The 21,968-nt window shown below is 44.6% G+C and overlaps 1 protein-coding gene across 2 annotated transcripts in view; it reads right to left on the bottom strand.

The window, feature by feature from the left end:
* Positions 1-21,968, bottom strand: part of LOC146677148 (DNA-directed RNA polymerase II subunit RPB2) — a 32,171-nt gene that overhangs the window by 6,605 nt on the left and 3,598 nt on the right. For both annotated transcript variants that reach the window (XM_085418711.1, XM_085418719.1), the window contains exons 3-24: positions 15,251-15,401; positions 14,740-14,852; positions 14,437-14,656; positions 14,081-14,239; positions 13,737-13,901; positions 13,462-13,658; positions 13,255-13,374; positions 12,901-13,087; positions 12,657-12,800; positions 12,432-12,571; positions 12,240-12,351; positions 10,894-11,048; positions 10,599-10,797; positions 10,338-10,506; positions 10,166-10,262; positions 9,999-10,093; positions 8,029-8,279; positions 7,866-7,955; positions 7,576-7,683; positions 4,979-5,092; positions 4,740-4,900; positions 4,439-4,634 (exon numbers count right to left, since the gene is read on the bottom strand). In XM_085418711.1, the coding sequence (XP_085274837.1) occupies positions 4,439-4,634; positions 4,740-4,900; positions 4,979-5,092; positions 7,576-7,683; positions 7,866-7,955; positions 8,029-8,279; positions 9,999-10,093; positions 10,166-10,262; positions 10,338-10,506; positions 10,599-10,797; positions 10,894-11,048; positions 12,240-12,351; positions 12,432-12,571; positions 12,657-12,800; positions 12,901-13,087; positions 13,255-13,374; positions 13,462-13,658; positions 13,737-13,901; positions 14,081-14,239; positions 14,437-14,656; positions 14,740-14,852; positions 15,251-15,401 (3,343 nt within the window). The remainder of the gene's footprint in view (positions 1-4,438; positions 4,635-4,739; positions 4,901-4,978; positions 5,093-7,575; positions 7,684-7,865; positions 7,956-8,028; positions 8,280-9,998; positions 10,094-10,165; positions 10,263-10,337; positions 10,507-10,598; positions 10,798-10,893; positions 11,049-12,239; positions 12,352-12,431; positions 12,572-12,656; positions 12,801-12,900; positions 13,088-13,254; positions 13,375-13,461; positions 13,659-13,736; positions 13,902-14,080; positions 14,240-14,436; positions 14,657-14,739; positions 14,853-15,250; positions 15,402-21,968) is intronic.

Raw genomic sequence — 21,968 nt, 5'->3', positions numbered from 1 at the left:
TATCGATATAGTCTATGTTACGTTTGAACTATACTTGTGGAGCCGCAAGTTTGCCTCTCTTTCGTCCACTTTTGTCTCTACGCAACGTTAATCGGCCTCGCCTCTCCTTCACTGAACACAACTCCCCCTCCCCCATCGCTTCACCTGCAGGCAATGACAAGATGGACACGGCAGCTATCAAAGAAGAGCTGGTCGGTAAACGACATAACTGCATTAACAGGGCAAATCTCTTAACGAGTTACCGCGGATCGCCCCATGCATGGGGCTGGACGGTGTCAACGCATTAATGAGCTGACCGGGCTAAAATCCTTTCATTTTCTCAAAAATCGACAGTGCGCCTTATGTATGAATTCTGGTTGTGCTTACTGACCGCAAACCGATTGTATGTGGCACACGGCGCTCAGAAACCTTTCAAAAATGTTTTGGTACGACTTTGGTAAGCTACGAAACTGCTTGATGGATTGTTGGAGCATTACAGAGGAGCCTCGCAGAGTTATACGTACTCTGCTTCAACGTAATATTACCGTAATGTGTGTGTATAAGGACCAGTGTTGGTCAAGTTACTTGAAAAAAGTAATCAGTAACTAATTACTGATTACTTCCCCGAAAGTAATCCCGTTACTTTACTGATTACTTATTTTCAAAAGTAATTAATTACTTAGTTACTTTTTAAAAACACGATTGATAGAAGTGATAGATCTTTCAGCCCAATTCTACTTTTCTGCATAACCCATCATACAAAATGTAACCAAATGGAAGTCTCTTTTTAAAACTTTTAAAAAACGTTTTATCAGTTTTAATCTTTTAACTTTATGCACCAAGCAAAAATTTTATTATATGCACCATTCTCTGACTGGAAGAAATTTGTTGAACATTTAAACCCATTTTCTGCACATTCCAGCACATAAAATAAAATATTTGTGTTTACACTCAGTCTTTCAAATAGATGCAAGTAAAACACAGCTGAAAATAAATAAAATCAAAGACTCAGCGGTCCTGTTGCTCTATTTTCTCCTGTATAGCAGGAGTGGGTTAGGCGGAGGTTTACCCTGGTGCAGGTCTGCCGCATCGGTCAGTGGAAGAATCCGCGAGTTTCTCTGAATTTCCCATTACGTCGTAGCGCACTCGGTGCTTGCTCGGAAGTTTAGGGGTTTTTTTTCGCTGTAAAAAGAAGTTTTCTTCCCACACAGTGAACAGCAGACGCTAATGTTTTTGTCACTTTTTATGGAATCAAACTCAAAGTAAGGTCAGTACTTCCACGCTTTAAACGCTACATGCTCATACTCTCTCCGCACTCAATATATTATCCATTGTTGATCTGCACACAGCTGTTGTCACGAACGTCACACTCGCAAAAAAGAAATCATGGTTTTAGTAACGCAGTGTGCTTACGGGAAAGTAACAGTAATCTAATTACCGTTTTTGCAACAGTAATCCCTTACTTTACTTGTTACTTGAAAAAAGTAATTGTAATCCAGTAAATGCTCATAATTTATTTCTGAGTAATTTTTTCTTGTACATCTACGCTGTATGTTAATAAAAGTGCCTGTGTGAAAGCTGGGACACAGCTTTGACTAAGAACTCTTTTTGTTCTCACTTTATGGCTTTAAAAAAAAAATATTGACACATATCTTATATTGCCATCCAGCTAAAGAATATCGAGATAGGAATTTTGGGTCATATCGCCCAGGCCTATCCGACAGTCTCGGTCATTGTGTCTTTGGGCAAGACACTTCACCCGTTGCCTACTGGTGGTGGTCAGAGGGCCCGGTGGCGCCAGTGTCCGACAGCCTCGCTTCTGTCAGTGCGCCCCAGGGTGGCTGTGGCTACAATGTAGCTTGCCATCACCAGTGTTTGTGTGAATGACTGGATGTAGTGTAAAGCGCTTTGGGGTTCATAGGGACTAAGGCTACGTTCACACTGCAGGCGAAAGCGCATCAAATCAGATTTTTTTATTTATTTATTTATTTTTAACCCTATGCGACCCATATCCGATCATGGTATGACAGTGTGAACGGCACAAATCCGATATTTTCAAATTTGACCTGGGTCACTTTCGTATGTGGTACTGAATCCAATACATATCCGATGTTTTAGAAAGCGACTGCTGTTTGAACGGTCATGTCGCATTAAATCAGTCTTTTACGTCACTGACACAAGACAGACGCCAATTATCAGTGCCCGAGAAGACATCACGAACGCTTCCTGGCCATCCCGTGTAGATGTCAGTGAAACTGTTGGGAAGACAACGTTGGAGAAACGTGAACATTTTATTTGTACTGTATAATCTGCAGATTCTGACAAATCTGCAACTATCCTTTGAAGCACCGCTCCTCTAAAACAGCTATAAGGATCATTATTAGGTTATCTTAGAGCTGGGCGATAGAACGATAACGATATGTATCGCGATATAACTTTTACTCGATAGAGAAATTAAGCTATCGCGATAGACCTCGCCGCTCTTGTCCTCTTAAAAAAAAAAAAAAAAAAAAAAAAGGTCAGCCAATCCAAATTAAGTAGCGCAGAGCCGAACCAATCACAGCCGCAGCGTCACGTCACGTGACTTGTTACGCTTTGAGCGTTCACACTAGAGAGCGTTTGCTGTCGCATTTTATTTGTAGTGTAAACAAGCAGACAAAAAATAGGATTTGATCAAAAAATCGGTATTGAGCATTTTGACCTGCAGTGTGAACGTAGCCTTAGTAAAGCGCTATACAAATACAGGCCATTTAAAGTAAAGCAAAGGTTAAAGGTCTGGCAACACTTTCAGTATGAACAACTTAATTAACTGAAGAACGTATTTAACTATAAACTACTCAACCCTGTAGCTGTGGTCTCATCAGGGTCATTGCAGATCTATCTAAAAAGCAGCCAATCAATAAATCCAACATACAGGGAGTGCAGAATTATTAGGCAAGTTGTATTTTTGAGGAATAATTTTATTATTGAACAACAACCATGTTCTCAATGAACCCAAAAAACTCATTAATATCAAAGCTGAATGTTTTTGGAAGTAGTTTTTAGTTTGTTTTTAGTTTTAGCTATTTTAGGGGGATATCTGTGTGTGCAGGTGACTATTACTGTGCATAATTATTAGGAAACTTAACAAAAAACAAATATATACCCATTTCAATTATTTATTTTTACCAGTGAAACCAATATAACATCTCCACATTCACAAATATACATTTCTGACATTCAAAAACAAAACAAAACCAAATCAGCGACCAATATAGCCACCTTTCTTTGCTCCTTTCATCCTCAACCCGAAAAGGCCCCACAAGCTCATTTTTGATGATACCAGCCCAAACCAGTACTCCACCTCCACCTTGCTGACGTCTGAGTCGGACTGGAGCTCTCTGCCCTTTACCAATCCAGCCACGGGCCCATCCATCTGGCCCATCAAGACTCACTCTCATGTCATCAGTCCATAAAACCTTAGAAAAATCAGTCTTGAGATATTTCTTGGCCCAGTCTTGACGATTCAGCTTGTGTGTCTTGTTCAGTGGTGGTCGTCTTTCAGCCTTTCTTACCTTGGCCATGTCTCTGAGTATTGCACACCTTGTGCTCTTGGGCACTCCAGTGATGTTGCAGCTCTGAAATATGGCCAAACTGGTGGCAAGTGGCATCTTGGCAGCTGCACGCCTGACTTTTCTCAGTTCATGGGCAGTTATTTTGCGCCTTGGTTTTTCCACACGCTTCTTGCGACCCTGTTGACTATTTTGAATGAAACGCTTGATTGTTCGATGATCACGCTTTCAGAAGCTTTGCAATTTTGAGACTGCTGCATCCCTCTGCAAGATATCTCACTATTTTTGACTTTTCTGAGCCTGTCAAGTCCTTCTTTTGACCCATTTTGCCAAAGGAAAGGAAGTTGCCTAATAATTATGCACACCTGATATAGGGTGTTGATGTCATTAGACCACACCCCTTCTCATTACAGAGATGCACATCACCTGATATGCTTAATAGGCTTTCGAGCCTATACAGCTTGGAGTAAGACAACATGCATGAAGAGGATGATGTGGACAAAATACTCATTTGCCTAATAATTCTGCACTCCCTGTATATATCCACCAATGAGGTACCGGCTGCGCATCTAGACACATGGTAAGAACCGATCGTTATGTCTAAATCAAGCACTTAAACAGCATTTCTATGGTACCATGGCTGCTCTGTTGTGTCACACAAAGCACAACTCAGGGCAAACACGCATGCTGATGACCTCTACCCGCAGCAAAGTGTCACATGAATTTACACGACCGGTAGAAATGCAGAAACACAGTACACGTGGAGACACAAGCAGCCATTTAAGAAAAAGAAAAAAAAAAAAAAAGTATAGGCAGAGCGCCGTGGACAGGTCAACACAAGTCTGAGACAGGTTGCTCAACACAGCTGTGCCAGAAACCTTGATGGACTTAATATTGATCATGCTTACCTGGGTTTTGTTGCGGCAACCACGACATTCGTACGTGTGTGTCCGTGTGTTGGCGATGGCCATCAGTCCGCACAGGTTACAAACGTGCACCTGGTAGGGATCAGATGCCTCGAACAGACGCTCCCTCAGGAACTGAGCTGCTCCGTGAGCAATCTGACAGTCACGCTCCATCTCGCCAAACCGCAAACCACCATCACTGAGGATGGACGGACGAGATCAGACATTAATCTCTTTTTACTGAGCACAGGCAGGCTGATGCCGGGCGCAGACATGCGCAGCCACGGACAGGTGCGTTACTCACCGTGAGCGCCCCTCCATGGGTTGTCGGTTGAGAATCTGGACCGGGCCGCGGGCTCTCGAGTGGATCTTATCGTCCACCATGTGCTTCAGGCGCTGGTAATAAGTTGGGCCGATGAAGATCTGAGACGTCAGCTTCCTCCCAGTGAAGCCGTTATACAGAACCTGATCACAAACCAGTACTCAATATAAATATTCAAAAGCATCAGACTCCGCCAATAGGAAGTGTGACCTTGCGCTGACCTCATTCCCTCTGAGATGGTATCCATATTCAGACAGCAAGTTTGACACCTTCTGCACGTTGACGGCATCGTTAAATGGCGTGGCGTCACCGATCTCACCTTTGTTGGCAGACACCTGAAACAAGACAGAGTCACCCGTCAGCCTGCAAGTCAAAAGCTCGGGTACATGTTTATCTTTGTTTGCACAACATAAGCAACAACGATGAGGCTCCATCACACCTACAGTCGTGGCCTAAAGTTTTGAGAATGACACAAATACTGGTTTTCACAAAGTTTGCTGCTTCAGTTTTTATGATAGCAATTTCATTGTACTCTAGAATGTTATGGAGAGTGATCAGATGAATTGCTAAATCCTTCTTTGCCATGAAAATGAACTTAATCTCAAAAATTCAATTTCCACTGCATTTCATCATTCAGCATTTCATGCCATAAAGGGACCTGCTGAGATAATTTCAATAATGTTCTCATCAACTCAGGTGAGAATGTTGACAAGCACAAGGCTGGAGATCATTATGTGCTGACTGAGTTAGAATAGAAGACTGGATGCATTAAAAGGAGGGTGATGCTTGAAATTGTTGTTCTTCCTATTAAACATGGTTACCTGCAAGGAAACACATCATTGTGTAGCATAAAAATGGCTTCACAGGCAAGGATGTTGTTGCTACTAAGACTGCACCTAAATCAACCATTTATCTGATCATCAAGAACTTCAAGGAAAGAGGTTCAATTATTGTGAAGACGGCTTCAGGGCGCTCAAGAAAGTCCAGCAAGCACCAGGACCGCCTCCTAAAGATGATTCAGCTGCAGTATCAGAGTGCCACCAGTGCAGAGCTTGCTCAGGAATGGTAGCAGGTAGGTGTGAGCGCATCTGTACGCACAGTGAGGCGAAGACTTTTGGCAGATGGCCTGGTGTCAAGAAGGGAAGCAAAGAAGCCACTTCTCTCCAAAAAAAACATGAGGGACGAACTGATATTCTGCAAAAAGTACAGCGAGTGGACTGCTGAGGAGTGGGATAAAGTCATTTTCTCTGATGAAGCCCCTCTCCGATTGTTTGGGGCATCTGGAAAAAGGCTTGTCCGGAGAAGAAAAGGTGAGCGCTACCATCAGTCCTGTCTCATGCCAACAGTAAAGCATCCTGAGACCATTTATGTGTGGGGCTGCTTCTCATCCAAGGGAGTAGGCTCACTCACAATTTTGCCAAAAACAGCCATGAATAAAGAATGGAACCAAAACATCCTCTGAAAGCAACTTCTTCCAACCATCCAAGAACAGTCTGATGAAGAACAATGCATTTTCCAGCACGATGGATCACCATGCCATAAGGCCAAAGTGATACCTAAGTAGCTCGGGGAACAAATCATTTTGGGTCCATGGCCAGGGAACTCCCCAGACCTCAGTCCAATTGAGAACTTGCGGTCAATCCTCAAGAGGCAGGTGGACAAACAAAACCCCACTAATTCTGACAAACTCCAAGCATTGATTATGACAGAATGGGTTGACATCAGTTAGGATTTGGCCCAGAAGTTGATTGGCAACATGCAGAGGTCTTGAAAAAGAAGGGCCAACACTGCAAATATTCACTCTTTGCATAAACGTGATGTAATTCTCAATAAAAGCATTTGATACTTATGAAGTGCTTGTAATTATACTTCAATACATCATAGAAACAACTGACACAAAGATCCAAAAACACTGAAGCGGCAAACTTTGTGAAAACTAATATTCGTGTCATTCTCAAAACTTTTGGCCACGACTGTATGTGTGCACTTCACTTCATTTTCTGCCCAACATCAAGAGATTTTACTTAAACACAGAGCTGCTAACATAATTAGCAAACACTTTATTCACGCTTTCATCGCATCGTTTCATACGTTCTTTTCAATCGTTCTTGCAGAGATTTCTAATTATGAGGCCCACGAATGCACAGGTGTTTATTTTAACTGCACACCATCTTCAGTCCTCCACATCCAAATGAGCAGCGTTAGCTTCAAAACTCCACACCTGGTGCTCAGATGAGTCTTTACGGTGAAGTAAAAGTGTACTTGGGTACCTGAGCCTCTGATAGTGCAGAAGGCTTCATCAGCTAGCAGCTGATCCCCACAGTGTCAAAATGAAAGGTGTGAAATAACCCAAACTCTTCGCCTCTGTCAGTGCACCCCAGGGTGGCTGTGGCTACAATGTAGCTTGCCATCACCAGTGTGTGAATGTGTGTATGAATGGGTGGATGACTGGATGTGTAAAGCGCTTTGGGGTCCTTAGGGACTAGTAAAGCGCTATACAAATACAGGCCATTTTTTTTCTCTTCATTTACCTGTCATCAGGTAAGAGAAGCAAGAGATCTGAAATTGGGCTTTAAAGCTAGCACAGGGTTGCAGAGTAGCCTGAGCTAACAGCTTTCAGAAATCTTTTCAGGAAGACACACGCTAGCACAACTGTCAAAATAAAAGCCTTATTATGACAAAAACCTTGTACTTTGTCACAGAGTTAGACTTCTTTACCTTAAAGATCAGTTGTTATAAATTAATTAAAGATCTGCTACAATTTGACTGTTGTTGTGACTGGCACTATGTGAATAAACTGATGTGTAATTATCGTTACCTTCCCCTGCAGACACTCAATCAAATGGCCGACTGTCATTCTGGACGGAATGGCGTGAGGGTTGATGATGATGTCAGGAGTGATCCCCTCACAGGTGAATGGCATGTCCTTCAAAATAAAGCAAATCAATGAGAGCCTTCAAAAATAAAATCTCAGTTTTGATTGTTTTTGTACTTTGAGCATCTTTGCTGTTTCCTTTCCTGTTGTGTTAAAAAATATAACTTTAATGAATCCTTCGTGTGTATGGGGAGCGGTGCCCTGATGATAGGTACGTGACCTGCTGGGATTACCTCCTGTCTGTACTGGATCCCACAGGTTCCCTTCTGTCCGTGTCGGCTGGCAAATTTGTCGCCGATCTGAGGAATTCGGACAGAGCGTACCTGCCGGAAACACGAAGCTGTTAAACTGTGGCCGTGTCATCTGACCTCTCAGGTGTCTCAGGTGTGCGCTCACCCTGATTTTGCAGAACTTGTAGCCCTCCTGATTCAGGGTCACCATGACCTGGTCCACGATGCCCGTCTCACTGGTCCTCAGAAACGTGCTGCAGTCTCTCTTCGTGTAGCGGCGGTTCGTGCTATCCAGCTCGTCGTCATTCTCTGGCAGTGTCACCGTCTTCCCAATGATCACGTCCTCGCCAGAAACACGGACGCCAGGTGCAATGAGTCCATCGTCATCCAGTTTGTCATAGATGGCATGTCGCATCCCTGGGCGTGATAAGAATATGATTAGCCCCGCCTCCTAAAACCTGACCGGTTGTCAGACCCGAGGTATTTTTCTGTAAATGGCACACTGGGTGTGGCTCTCTCTGCAGTAGAGTATCACTTCCTGTTCCAGTACACAGCTTGTATAGGTTATCTATGTAACCAATTTAATTAAAGCTTATAGAAAACTTCTTATTTCATACTGCAGCTTCACATGATTTATCCAAAGCGCACTCTGTTGATTACATTCACAATGATACTTGTAGTGTAGTGTTTGCAGCTCTGTACCAAGGTAGCGAAGGCTCTGTTAGTTCTCCTCCAGCAGACAGTACCAAGCAGCTGGGAAAACATGATGGCTGGGTGACCGTGAGGAGGAAGCGTAGTGTTAAACAGAAGCCCTGGGTACACCACCAACCTATTTATGTGTCTAAATGTTTTTCCCCACACTGTGACACACACCCTGGGGAATAAACACTAGAGTAAGTGTTGATTTTGTTTTGAGACATGTCAAACTAGAAACCTGCAATCATAATCGATTGTCTTCCAGGGCCCATCACAGTAGATTTCTTTCTGAAAGCGCTGTACTAACACAGAGCAGAGCAGCTATCTGAACGCTACTCCAACAGAGGTCGATCATCTTGTTAATAATTTCACCTCCTCACTAATAGTGCTGCAATAAACTATTATTTTGATAGTCGAATAGTCACCAATGGTTTTTTTTGGGATTAGTCGACTAATCAGATCATGCATCCATTGGACGTGAAACGTACAGCTTATTGCACCAGCAGCATCTGCTCTTATATAACTATCATTAGCTTACAGCTTTAAATGTTTAAGGTATGCGCTAGCTAAAAATAAAGACAAGATGATAATTTATTAAACTTTTAAGGAAATTTGCAGATTGTTTCGGTGGAGATTAATAAACTCAGCCGTCTGCTCCTTGCTATCTAAAATATAACAGGACACTGGGGTAAACTCTCGACCATCTCACACTTCTGTTTAATCAGCTGTGTAAAAACTATAACGTTAATCTCAGCCAAACCGATTTACTAAGGAACAATAACAGTTTTAAGTTATCTGAGTGACTTATATATCATGTTTAACCTGAGTAGAGAAAGACAGCGGGGGTTTGAAAATGATGTGCCCGGAGTTCGCTGTTCTTGCCGGCTCTAGTGAGCCTTGAACCCCGGCTAGCTATCCCACAGATGTAATATTATCTACAGCTACTTTTAGTACTGTTGATGTTAAGTTAGACTCTTTTTCTCCAATTGATCTTTCTGAGTTAACTTCCATAATTACTTCCTCCAAACCATCAACGTGTCTTTTAGACCCCATTCCTACAAAACTGCTCAAAGAAGTCCTGCCATTAATTAATGTCCCTGACCATCTCTGATTGATTTAGACCACAATATGGGCATAATGTGTGTCTGTTGTTGACGCTGACCACGCTGAATAAAGTAAAATAAAAAAAAGTCTCTGCAACTCTGAAAGTGTCCAAGAGACTTTTTTTTTTTTTGAACAGTTGGTCGCACCGGTGCGACCTAAGACCAAATGGGTCGCACTCTAGAGCCCTGTAGGGGGTCATATGATTGTTGTTTTTTTCTGTATGTATTATTGTAGGGTCTACCTTATAATATAAAGCACCTTGAGGCAACTGTTGTTGTGATTTGGTGCTGTATAAATAAAACTGAATTGAACCAAGATGAATTAATGAGTTCTCACCTTGACAGGTTTCACGCGTCGGCTTCTCAAAGATCTCCTCCTGATCAAAGCCTTTCTTAGACTCCTGCTCTTTGTATGACCGATAGAACACAGACCTGCCAGGTGAAATCACACTTTTAACACTCCTGTCACACATGTGGTCACAGGTGCATCAGCCAACAACTTACCTGAAGAAGCCTCGATCCACGGCTGACCTGTTCATGATCACAGAGTCTTCCTGGTTGTAGCCAGTGTATGAGGCGATCGCCACAATCGAGTTAATACCTGAAAGGTGTGAGAACTTTTATACGTGAGCATCTCAGTGGACAGTTGAGCATCTCAGTGGGCAGTTGAGCATACCTGCGGGGAGCTCCCTGAAGCGCAGGTACTCCATGGAGCGGGTGGTGACGAGTGGTTTCTGAGGGTAGTACAGCACGTGAGCGAGCGTGTCCATTCGAACATGGAAGTTGGTGATGTAAACACCCATGGCCTGCTTCCCCATGGCGGACTGATATGTGTTCCTGGGAGACTGAAAACATGCGTGTTCAGGCCCAAGCTTCCTGTTTGCTTGCTTATCTATTTATCTGTTTGCTTGTTTATTAGTTTGTTTTGTCTGAGTACCTGGTTGTGATCAGGGAATGGGATGATGGACGCACACACTCCAAGGATCATAGATGGATGGATCTCACAGTGGGTGTAGGTGGAACAATAGGCCACGCCTTTCTCCTGGAGGTCATCTGGGGTCATAGCGAGCATGACGGTCTCCTCTTCTAGGGTGTCTATGTACTCCACCACACCGCTGGCCACTAAGTCCTGCCAGCTAAGTGCCAAAGAACATTTATGTCAACACCACCTGAAGCATCTGCAGCAATTGCCAACCTTCAGCACCATCTCAACTGTCTGTATTCTGCCTCACCTGTAGTTGTTATACTCGCGCTCCTTCAGCTGGTCGATGTGGCGTCTCTTCAGCAGCAGTTTCTGTTTCTCGACAATCAGCAGCGGTCGGCAGATTCGTCCAGCGTCCGTGTAAATTCTGATCTCACGCTCTCTAATGTCTCTGATCATCGACACCTGAAACGGTCAGGCGAGTTCTCAGTGATTGATCAACAGCCTGGTGGGCCTAACAAGGATTTCAATTAAATACCATCAAATATTTGATCAGGTAAACCGTTTGAATGACCAAGCGCTGCCCCGCCAATCAATAACTCAAATTCTGAAGGTTTGTGTTAACATCCTGTCTGCCACAGACGATTATTTTGATAGTCGACTAATCAGATCATGCATCCATTGGACGTGAAACGTACAGCTTATTGCACCAGCAGCATCTGCTCTTAGACAACTATCATTAGCTTACAGCTTATAGTGTTTCAGGTATGTGCTAACTAAAAATAAAGACAAGAAGATAATTTATTAAACTTTCAATGAAGTTTGCAGATTGTTTTGGTGGAGTTTAATAAACTCAGCCGTCTGCTCCTTGCTATCTAAAATATAACAGGACACTGGAGTAAACTCTCGACCATTTCACACTTCTGTATAATCAGTTTTCTGTCTGACGTTTATTCAGCTGTGTAAAAACTATAACTTTAATCGCAGCCAAACTGATTTACTCAGGAACAAATAAAACTGAAAAAAAACAAACAATAACATGTTTAAGTTATCTAAGTGACTCATATATCATGTTTAACCTGAGTAAATGCAGCCTCTTAAGGATGCGGTCCCCGAATTTGGACACAGCTTCTTCTTCAGGGTTTAACGGCAGCTGGCATCCTTGTACATGCAGTGCTGCCATCTTCTGTTTCAGTCCATTATTACACGCTTAAATCCTACTACTTATTCCTGCGTCTTTCGGGATCTTACAAAGCTTCAAACGACGCGGCGACTATTAAATTAGTCGTCAACGATTTTGATAGTCAACTAATCGTGGCAGCCCTACTGTCTACTTTTGATGTGTGATGGAAATCGGTGAAGTGTACTGTTCGGTATACACAACACACCGCTAAATCAATTGCATCCAGGCTGCATGAACAGGAAACAGTTATTGATTACTACAAGTCTCAGAGAGAATGACCAATGAGAGCAGAGAGCAGGGGGAGACAACCAGCTTACCTGTTCTATCAGGTAAAGCAGAGGCGGCAGCCGTAATCAAAGTGTTTGTGACGTCTCACAAGCAGAAAACAGATTTATGCCTTCTGTCACCATCCACCGTGTGAACATTCCAGTATTGATTACTGGTCGCGTGTGGATGTGTGCAACGGTGGTTACCTCAGAGACGATGATATCCATCTGTCTGCGGAGTTTCCTCAGTGTATTCATCAGCTGTTCTGGATCTTTGTGGATTCCCACCCAGCAGCCATTCACAAAGATTTTAGTGGCACTAAAATGTTAAAGCAGGACACACATTACACACCTGCAGGGTAATTAATAACCTCGTCTGACTATGAAATGGTCACGGACTCTGCAATGGCCGCAGGTGAGATCTCCTCCAGGTTCTCCATGCTCCACTCCTCCAGAAACTCCAGGATGGGCGATGGCTGCGAGCCCACAGAGATGTAGGCCATCAGGGCCAAGTTCTTCACCAGCCCCACAGCGTGACCCTGCAAACCATCAACTCCACAATCAATACGCCGGATCGCTGTGTTAAAGGTGAACCAATCTTACAACTTGCCAGGTGAGCGTTACCTCGGGCGTCTCGGCCGGACACACCATCCCCCATAGTGTGTTGTGCAGCTGTCGAGGTTTCGCCAGTTTTCCATCTCGACCGATAGGAGAGTTGACCCGGCGCAGGTGAGACAGTGTGGATGCGAAGGTGAGACGGTTCAACACCTGTGAACACAAAAATGATGAGCATCAGTGGAGGTAGAGCGGCAGGTGTCAGGCTCTCATTTGTATTTCAGAGTGAGCATCAGTTTACAGGTAGGCTTACCTGTGACACGCCGGCTCGGGCCTGGTGAGCCTTCTTCACGTCACCCCAGTTACCTGTGGCAAGAGAGTACTTGAGCCCGTCAGAGATGATACGCGTCTTAATGGCGAGCTCTAGGTTGAAATCCTTCCCGCGGTCGATGAACTTCTGAGCATAGATCCTGATTTCCTTCAGCAGGTTTTTAAACATGCTGATGAGGAGGAGAAGAAGAATGATGTCATTCCTTCATCCAATCAGATTGCGAGTTCCAAACAGAAAGCTGATTAACAATAACAGCGTCACACTGGAAAGCCTTCTTTGAGTAACAGAACCTGCGTGTACACAAAATCTGCATGGTCGACAACAGAGAGTCCTCACCCTCGGAACAGGAAGGCCAGTAATGGCCCGGCGAGGTCCAGCCTCTTGTTGCCATAGTGATCTCTGTCATCCAGTTCCCGCCTGCCGAGAGCGGCGAGCAGCAACCTGTGCACCATGTACCTGAAAACACAAACACAGAAGGATTCCTGTCAAGTGCGTGACTCAGGTCAGCCTCAGGTGCGACAGTCAGCCTCAGGTGTGACTCACCCTAAGAAGTAGGCCTTCTTGGTCTCGCAGAAATCGCTTACGCCGACATGTGGCAGCATCTCCTTTTGCAGGACTTCCTTTGCGTATTTAATCCGTCGCTCCTTCGTCACACCGGGTTTTGCGCCTCGTGAGCCAATGAAGTTCAACGCCACGTTCTGCTCCTGGATCACAAAAGCTTCGTCCAGAGAGGGCTTCACCTGAAGTAGGCGGGGTTAAAAGTTACTACCTGCAGACTGAGACAATCAAAAAAAATCATTAATGCGTCGCAGACTGACCATCTCCATCATCTCAGGGTCATCAAAGTCATAAATGATATGTTCCAGGATGTCTCTGTCCGATACGAAGCCCAGTGCCCGGAACACGATGATGATGGGAACTTCCTGTCGGATGTAGGGAAGCGTGGAGACGATCCTCTGACCTATGGCGCTCTTCTTCACTCCCTGAGAGATTAACAGCAATCAACAATCAGTGGTCTGGGTCAATTGGCAGACAACGTTCTGTTTCCAACAACAGAAATAAGAGCATCGCTCATCTCTCTAACTCAATGTTATGAGCTCTTCTCAGTTAATCGCAGCCCGGCTTGGGTGCTCACTTCACTTCCTGCTTCCAGGTAACTCACCTGCCCTCCTCGAGCCATCATGCTGACCCAGATCGTGCTGGTTGGGCGGGATGAATTCTCCAGGCAGGATCGGCACTCTGCGGTGTACGCATACTTCGAGTCCTTCTTGGCAAACACGTACACCGTGTTGGTGGCCATCTTTTCCTGAGCGATCAGCACCTGGAAACAGTGACACATCTGTTTACACGGCTGCCTGATGCCACTGATGCGGTATCAGTGTATGACGCTCCATGTAAAACAATGCAAAGACATGAATGTGCGCCTGTTAGCTTGTAAGCAGGACACGGCGTGCGGGCGTAGCAGAATCATCGTTCTCTCGAGTAAGCAGCTCGCCACGCAATGATGTCAAAGCACACCTTTTCTGACCCATTGATGATGAAGTAACCTCCAGGGTCCAATGGGCACTCGTTGAGTTCGCACAGGTCTCGGTCAGTCAGGCCACTTAGCAGGCAGTACGTGGAGCGAAGCATGATGGGAATTTTCCCAATGAAGGTCTTCTGGTGCTGCGTCTGCAGCTGATCCTCTCCCTCCTTGATGATTGTCTTTGTGATGTCCACATACAGTGGCGCAGAGTACCTGAGGGGCAGGTGAAATGGGACAGGATATGAGAAGGGGTGAACAGGAAATGACAGCAAAGACAGGCGAGAGGTAAAACTCACGTCAGGTTCCTCAGCCGTGCCTCGTTGGGCATCATGGGAGATGGTGCTCCATCTCTCTCCCAGTGGGTGGGCTTAGACAGGTAGATCTGCTCAAACTTCAGGAGATACCGAGGCTACACCAAAAACACAGTGATGTCGGTGATGTAAATGGTAAATGGCCTGTATTTGTAAAGCGCTTAACTTAGTCCCTATGGACCCCAAAGTGCTTTACACATCCAGTCGTCCACCCATTCACACACTGGTGATGGCAGCTACATTGTAGCCACAGCCACCCTGGGGCGCACTGACAGAGGCGAGGCTGCCGGACACTGGCGCCACCGGGCCCTCTGACCACCACCAGTAGGCAGTAGTGTCTTGCCCGAGGACACAACAACCAAGACTGTCCAAGCTGGGGCTCGAACCGGCAACCTTCCGATTACAAGACGAACTGCCAACTCTTGAGCCACGTCGCCCCATGTGACAGAGCGACCCCCCCCCCCCCCCATTCTCAGTCACACCTGGTGGTACTCACCGGCTCCTCCACCTCCCCTGAGGTGTGCTGAGCTTCAGCCTGCAGGTCGATGGGCGGAGCATCCTCCACGATCCTCTGAACAGACATCTGAATGAACTCATCGAAGGAATCTAGTTGCTGCCGCACCAGCCCTTTCTCGTCAAAATAAGAGCTGAGAAAGAAAGAGAGAGAGAGAGAGAGAGAGAGAGAGAGAGAGAGAGAGAGAGAGAGAGAGAGAGAGAGAGAGAGAGAGAGAGAGATCAAAATAAGAGCTGTGCTGGCCCCGTCAGAACCTCACAGGCTCATGCCAGATTCTGCACTCAGTAAAAAAAATTAAAAAAAATACCCTGTCAGGCCATCGCATGACCCAAGCTTAACATCTACCTGTCCAGTCTCTGATCGATACTTCAATGTTGATCAGTGGACTGATCACTAGACCAGCGCTGGTCTGGTGTTGGTACAACTTTGATTCCTTACCTGCAGCTGAGTTCAAAATGGCAGACATGAACTGTTCTACAGAGCAGATGATCATTTAATTCAGTTTCAGATTTGTGGCAACAGATCTTCTTATAGCCTCTGACTTATCTCTGTGCTTGTCCTGCTAGACCTCAGTGCAGCGTTCGATACGCCCAACTATCTATCCATGAAGCCAGATAACACACGCTTATCCCTTTCAGGGTCCACAATGGCGGCGCCTATCCCAGCTGTCTTAGGGCGAGAGGCAGAGTACACCCTGGACAGGTTGCCAGTCTTTCGCAGGGCTGACAGATAGACACAGACAACCATTCACGCATACGGACAATTTAGAACTTCCAGTTAACCTATCCCCACTAGCTGGAGTACCCGGAGAGAACCCACGCAAACATGGGGAGAACATGCAGTCGTAGATATATAGGATCTAACCAGACTCTTATTCTGGATTAGGGCTGCAGCTATGGATTATTTTACTAATCCGGTAAGATAAGAAATAACTTTGTCTTATAAATGAGCAATAATAAATATTCAAAAGAGGGAAAAACAAGAATTTTCAATTTGAGCTGCTCATTGGTTTCCATTTCAGTAACTGCAGGGTTTTTAAATAGTTTACTGCATATAACAGCTGACAAAAAAATTAACTCTTTGATTGTAATTGTGCAATATTAAAATTTAAAAAGGTCACACTAATAATATTAATATATATATATTAATATTATTAGTGTGACCTTTTTAAATTTTAATATTGCACAATTACAATCAAAGATATATATACACACACACACACACACACACACACACACACACACACACACACACACACACACACACACACACACACACACACACACACACACACACGTGTCTCAGTCAATTATAGATGATGTGAGAGGGCGGGTGTGTGTGTTTAGGGCCCGGATGGCTTGGGTATAGAAGCTCCTCTTGAGTCTCTCTGTCCTTGTCTCTGTGCTGACTCCTTCTGAAGTCCACCACCAGCTCCTTGGTCTTGCCGACGTTCAGCTGGAGGTGATTGTCCTGGCACCATGATGCCAGAATCTTCACTTCACCCATGTAGGCCGCCTCATCGTTGTGGGAGATGGCACCCAACACCACTGTGTCGTCAGCAAACTTCACAATGGTGTTGGAGCCATGGGTGGCCACACAGTCTGAAGTGTAGAGGGAGTGGAGCAGTGGCGAGAGGACACATCCCTGAGGTGCTCCTGTGTTGATGGTGATGCTGTTAGAGACGCATCTACCCACCCTCACCACCTGAGTTCTGCCAGTGAGGAAGTCCAACACCCATGCACACAGACGGCTGTTAAGTCCCAGATCCCTGAGCTTTGTGAACAGTCTGCAGGGCACTATTGTGTTAAACGCTGAACTGTAATCAACAAACAGCATTCGCACATAGTTACCCTGTTTCTTGTCCACGTGGCTGAGAGTGGTGTGTAGTAGTGATGTGCGGATCGATCCTGAAATATAGATTCCTCCGATACCAGTCATTTATGTTCTAGAATCGATTCTCACATTAAAATATCGATATTTTTAGTAATTTAGGGTTAATTTGTAGTTTATCATTAACAGCAACACAGTGGAAGGAAACTATAACATTCGGATTGTCTACATTCAAAGGAACTACTTCCTCTTCTGCCTTTCATAGTCATGTGCGAAATACGGCTGTATAAATGACTCGCAGTCCCTTGGCGCGCGCACTCACAACAATGGCTGAGCCTAATTGTGCAGACGTATTTTACCTCCACAAACAGCTGAGACATGGTTTGCGATACATGTGGCAAAAAAGTGCTCCAAGAGTGAGGTGTTGTGGCTATACTTTCCCAACCTTGAGACCTCAGAATTAGGGAGACAATCAAAAGGGCACATTTTACAGGGTTTATTTATCAGATAAAATACGTTAAATGTCACCGAAACAGCGGGGGTGTCCAAATTCAGAGGCTGCTTCCACCTGAGGACCCGCCCTTCCCGGTCTAAAGAAAGCCGGGTAGTACGTCTTGAGTTCCCTCGGTGGAGTGAAACTCAGCCGTCTGCTCCTTGCTATCTAAAATATAACCGGGCGCTGGCGTCTCACACTTTCTTTAATTAGTTTTCTGTTTGATGTTTATTCAGCAGTGTGAAAACCCCGGAGGAACACACCTGAGGGATTAATAAAGTTAAATTTAATTTAATCTAATCTAATAACTTTAATCTCAGCCAAACCGATTTACTCACGAACAAACAAAACACTGAAAAAGCCAAACAATAACATTTTTAAGTTATCAAAGTGACTTATATATCATGTTTAACCCAAGTAGTGAAAGCCTGCGGGGGTTTGAAGACGATGTGTTGATCGGCTCAGATATTTGAAGTTTACACAGCTACATTCTCACCTGAAAACATGTTAAAAGTTGGGTTTTTTTGCGACCCAGAAAGAGAAAGAAGAGTAATATTAAAACTAAGTAGCTGCCACCATTGTTGGAAACTGGAATTGGCTCGGCTGCGCTATGAATTCTGCAATATGGTTTTTCAATTTTGTTGTCCAGGTGGAAATTCGGGAGAATGGTGGCTCCGGGATTCTCCCGGAAAAATCGGGAGGGTTGGCATGTTTGGTTGTGGCAACATCACTAACCTTGTCAAACACCTCAGAGTAAATCATATCACAGAATATGAGGCGCGTATGTTGAGACGAACTGAAGAGGAGGAGAGGGACAGGTGCTGCTAGGGCGAGACACACGTCTCTCACAGAGTCCTTTAGTGCTGCAGGCAGGCAACGTGTTCAAATAGCGCATAACTTCAGTTTTTTTTTATTTCTATATGATGAACTCTGCATTATTAAGTGATAAGAACAAGTAATCTGATGTCCTGTAATCATTATGACGCTATAATTTGAGATACAATAAATAAAATAAGTTTTTTTGTATAAAGTATCGGTATCTGATCAGTATCGTCGATACCACCCTGAAAAGTACTTGGTATCGGATCGGAAAGGAAATCAGTGGTATCGCACATCACTAGTGTGTAGGACGTGGGCAATGGCATCCTCTGTGGATCTGTTGGATCTGTAGACGAACTGCAGCAGATCTGTGGTGTCTGGGATGGAGGAGGAGATTATGTTCTTCAGCAGCCTCTCAAATACCTTCATTACTACAGAGGTCAGTGCAACTGGCCGGTAATCGTTCAGGGATGATGGTTTGCTGTTCTTGGGCACAGGGATGATGGTGGATCTTTTGAAGCATGTGGGGACCACAGACTTCGCCAGGGACTCGTTGAAGATGTAAGCGAACACACCTGCTAGCTGGTCAGCACAGCAGCGCAGCAGACGGCCGGTGATGCCGTCTGGCCCCGCCGCTTTCCTTGTGTTCACTCTCCTCAATGCCACTCGAACGTCATGCTCCGCGATGCTGGTCACCGGTCTCTCGCTGATGACGTCACTGTCCTCGGTAGTTAGGCGGTAGATAGCATTAGCCGCCTGGCTAACCTCGAAACGGGCGTAGAACTGATTCAGCTCGTTGGTGAATGCAGAGTCGACGTTGATATTCTGTTTTCTTGGAAGGCTTTCTGACATTATTAAGGGAGGTTCTCACAGTATTTTATCTCCAGGATCAGGTATATTTGGTGTGACAAATAAGTGCTACAGAGTTTAGATGAAGCACCAAAGCACAAAATTGGGGTGTAAATAGTTAAGGTGCCAATATATCCCCCCTGCAGTGGTGGCTTCACTCACCCCTGCGTCAGATGCAACCTTTTCTACCTGCTCTTAAGGCGCAGGAAGGCGCTGCAGTATTCTCCAAAACTATAGGTGTCGCCACTCAGACAATATTGCATCATACACCCTGATGAGGAGGAGAAGAAGTCAAAACTGGAAGCAGAGACTTTGTCAAATGTGTCTTTGCAAAGTTCTTTCCACAAACTCAAATCTTCAAACAGTTGCAACATCTCCATGTGTGTGTGAGTCTGTCTCTGAGCTTCTGTGCAGGATTATCATTAAAATAGCGGGGGGAAATGGCACGTTCGCATACTTGTGTCTACAAACCAGCTGCGACTGCTGCAGCGCAATCTGCCAGGTTAGCAAAAGACAGTGCCTTTGTTTTCATACGCAAATGGTGGAAAAAGCATGGCGGCGACGGAGAATGAGAAGGGGGAAAGCGGATCGTTAAATGAAACAGATGAACCAGAATTGGTTTGTAAAAATGCTGCAACTTCAGTGGTGTGTTACTGGTTTGGCTTTCATTCATCAGATACACAACAGAGCACAATTTTTGATAGAACATCCAAGCAGGCCAAAAACCTGAGGTTGCATGGCGTTAAAACGGCTGCTTGCAAAAAACCCAAAAAAAAAAAAAAAAAACCTAACACAGCAGCCGCCAGCGCTGTAAAAAACGGTAGACTGGTGAGCAATGTTCCCTCTAATTTTTCATGTGTCTAAGCGAACACACAAACTCCCTGAGTAGTCCCTTGGACCACTGTGAGCAACAGCAGACGTGTGCACTGTGGTCACGCCAGCATCGAATCCATCCAAGTTACATGGTGTTACGAACTTGCATGTCCATGTGTTTGTTTTGTGCAGGTGTTGTGTCTTTTTATGTTAATTTAGCTGTGCCAGGGCCCTGCTCCGATTGGTGCGTGGATACACTGCCCCGACGTGACTGGTTCCAGCAGGAGGACCCGCCCATTAAAAGGAGGCTGGAGTGCTACAGTGGGAGAGGTCCTCGCGTTTCTCCTCATGACCCAGCAGTATTCCTGTGGCAGCCGCTGGTTGCAGTGCGCTTAAAAGTTGTGGAAGTGGAGTGGGTAGGGGTGAGCTGCCGTTTCTTTTGATCACCCGTTTTCTCCTGTTTTGAGTTAGTTAAGGAGGTCAGACTGTCTTTATTTTTGACTTTGTTTTGGTAAGGTCAGGGGTGCGGGATTTGTGTAGATTTGTTTTGTTTATTGCTTTGGCCCTGGCTCACCCTGAAGTGTTGACACTCCCGTTTTGGTTCCTTTATTTCACATTGTAAATAAACCACATTGTAACTAACGGATTTGTTTCTTGTGGCTGCTTGGGTCTTGGGGGGGGGAAGCGAGTGCCTCACTCATGTTATTGCCTGGCCCTAGACGGGTCATAACAATGGTTTATTAAAATAATCAAATTACAGCATGTACATTTATGTTAGACTACTTTTAATTAACTGCTTTAGCCCACTTACAATGAAAATTAAAAAATTTATTTCATGACCTGTGTAGCATGTTAACACTATTGGAAGTAAAAATAACTTGAACTCCAATTTTGAAAACAAAACTTTCTTCTTTTTTACAAAGTTCTGACTTGTATTATGAGTCTGTGTCTGTGGTCTGGGAGAGAGTCCTGTAACTCTGTCTGCAAAATACAGTAAATAATGACCAATGTTGGGCTATTAATTATATAGTTACTTCTTTTAAAAAGTAACTGAGTTTTGCAAACAACAAAGATTTTTGCAGCTGTTTACCTAAAAATGCAGCCAAGGCGTTTTTTAAATAAACAAACTATTTACAGAACAATCAGCTGTTCTGCATCAAATCTAATGCCACACAAATTATTTGTGCCACTCCAAAAATAATTTCTGTCCACTATGAGATAAAGGAGAACAACAGCCTGATACCTGCAGGCCTGACAGCAGCAGATGTATCACTGCTGTAACACCTGTAACATTCAGTAGTCGCCTCATTGTTCTGACACACACAACAAAACTATTGACTACACTACACGCTAACTACACAAGATTTGAGCTAAACGTCGCAAATCTCTCACATCTCAAAACACCGCCGTCACTCCTAAAACTTCCCCCTTCCTAAACAACTAAATGCCATGTTGCCATATCATTTTTTGATTGGTCGACATGGTACTTTTTTCGACCAATAGGAAAGGGTGGGGTTTTTTTTGGTGTTGTCTTTGCTCACAGGCGGAAAGTGCTTTCGAGCGTTTTCCTTATAAAACGCCGTTTTTACCATTTCTTCCCGCAGTAAATATAAACAACGACAGTATTCAGGAAGAAAACCAAACATTGCAGATATTTTCATCATAATTCTGGTTTTACGTGGCCTATCAACACAAAATTAAAACTGGTATAAAGTCCACACACCGTCAATTGTTCCGTCTGTCCTGCTCACATCTCCAATGGTTGTACACTTTGTCATTAACGTGGCTTCACTCCACATCAGCCACGCCGCTTTGCTAGCTAAAACACCGGTGTCGGCCCATAAGGACGCTGTCATAGCCTGTCAACGATGTTGATTAGCTACGTATATATGAATG

This window comes from Rhamphochromis longiceps, linkage group LG2 (assembly GCF_057381845.1).
Source record: "Rhamphochromis longiceps isolate RC_006_pf linkage group LG2, R_longiceps_female_GT1.1, whole genome shotgun sequence".
Lineage (NCBI taxonomy): Eukaryota > Metazoa > Chordata > Actinopteri > Cichliformes > Cichlidae > Rhamphochromis > Rhamphochromis longiceps.
This window is presented reverse-complemented; position numbering and strand designations above follow the sequence as displayed.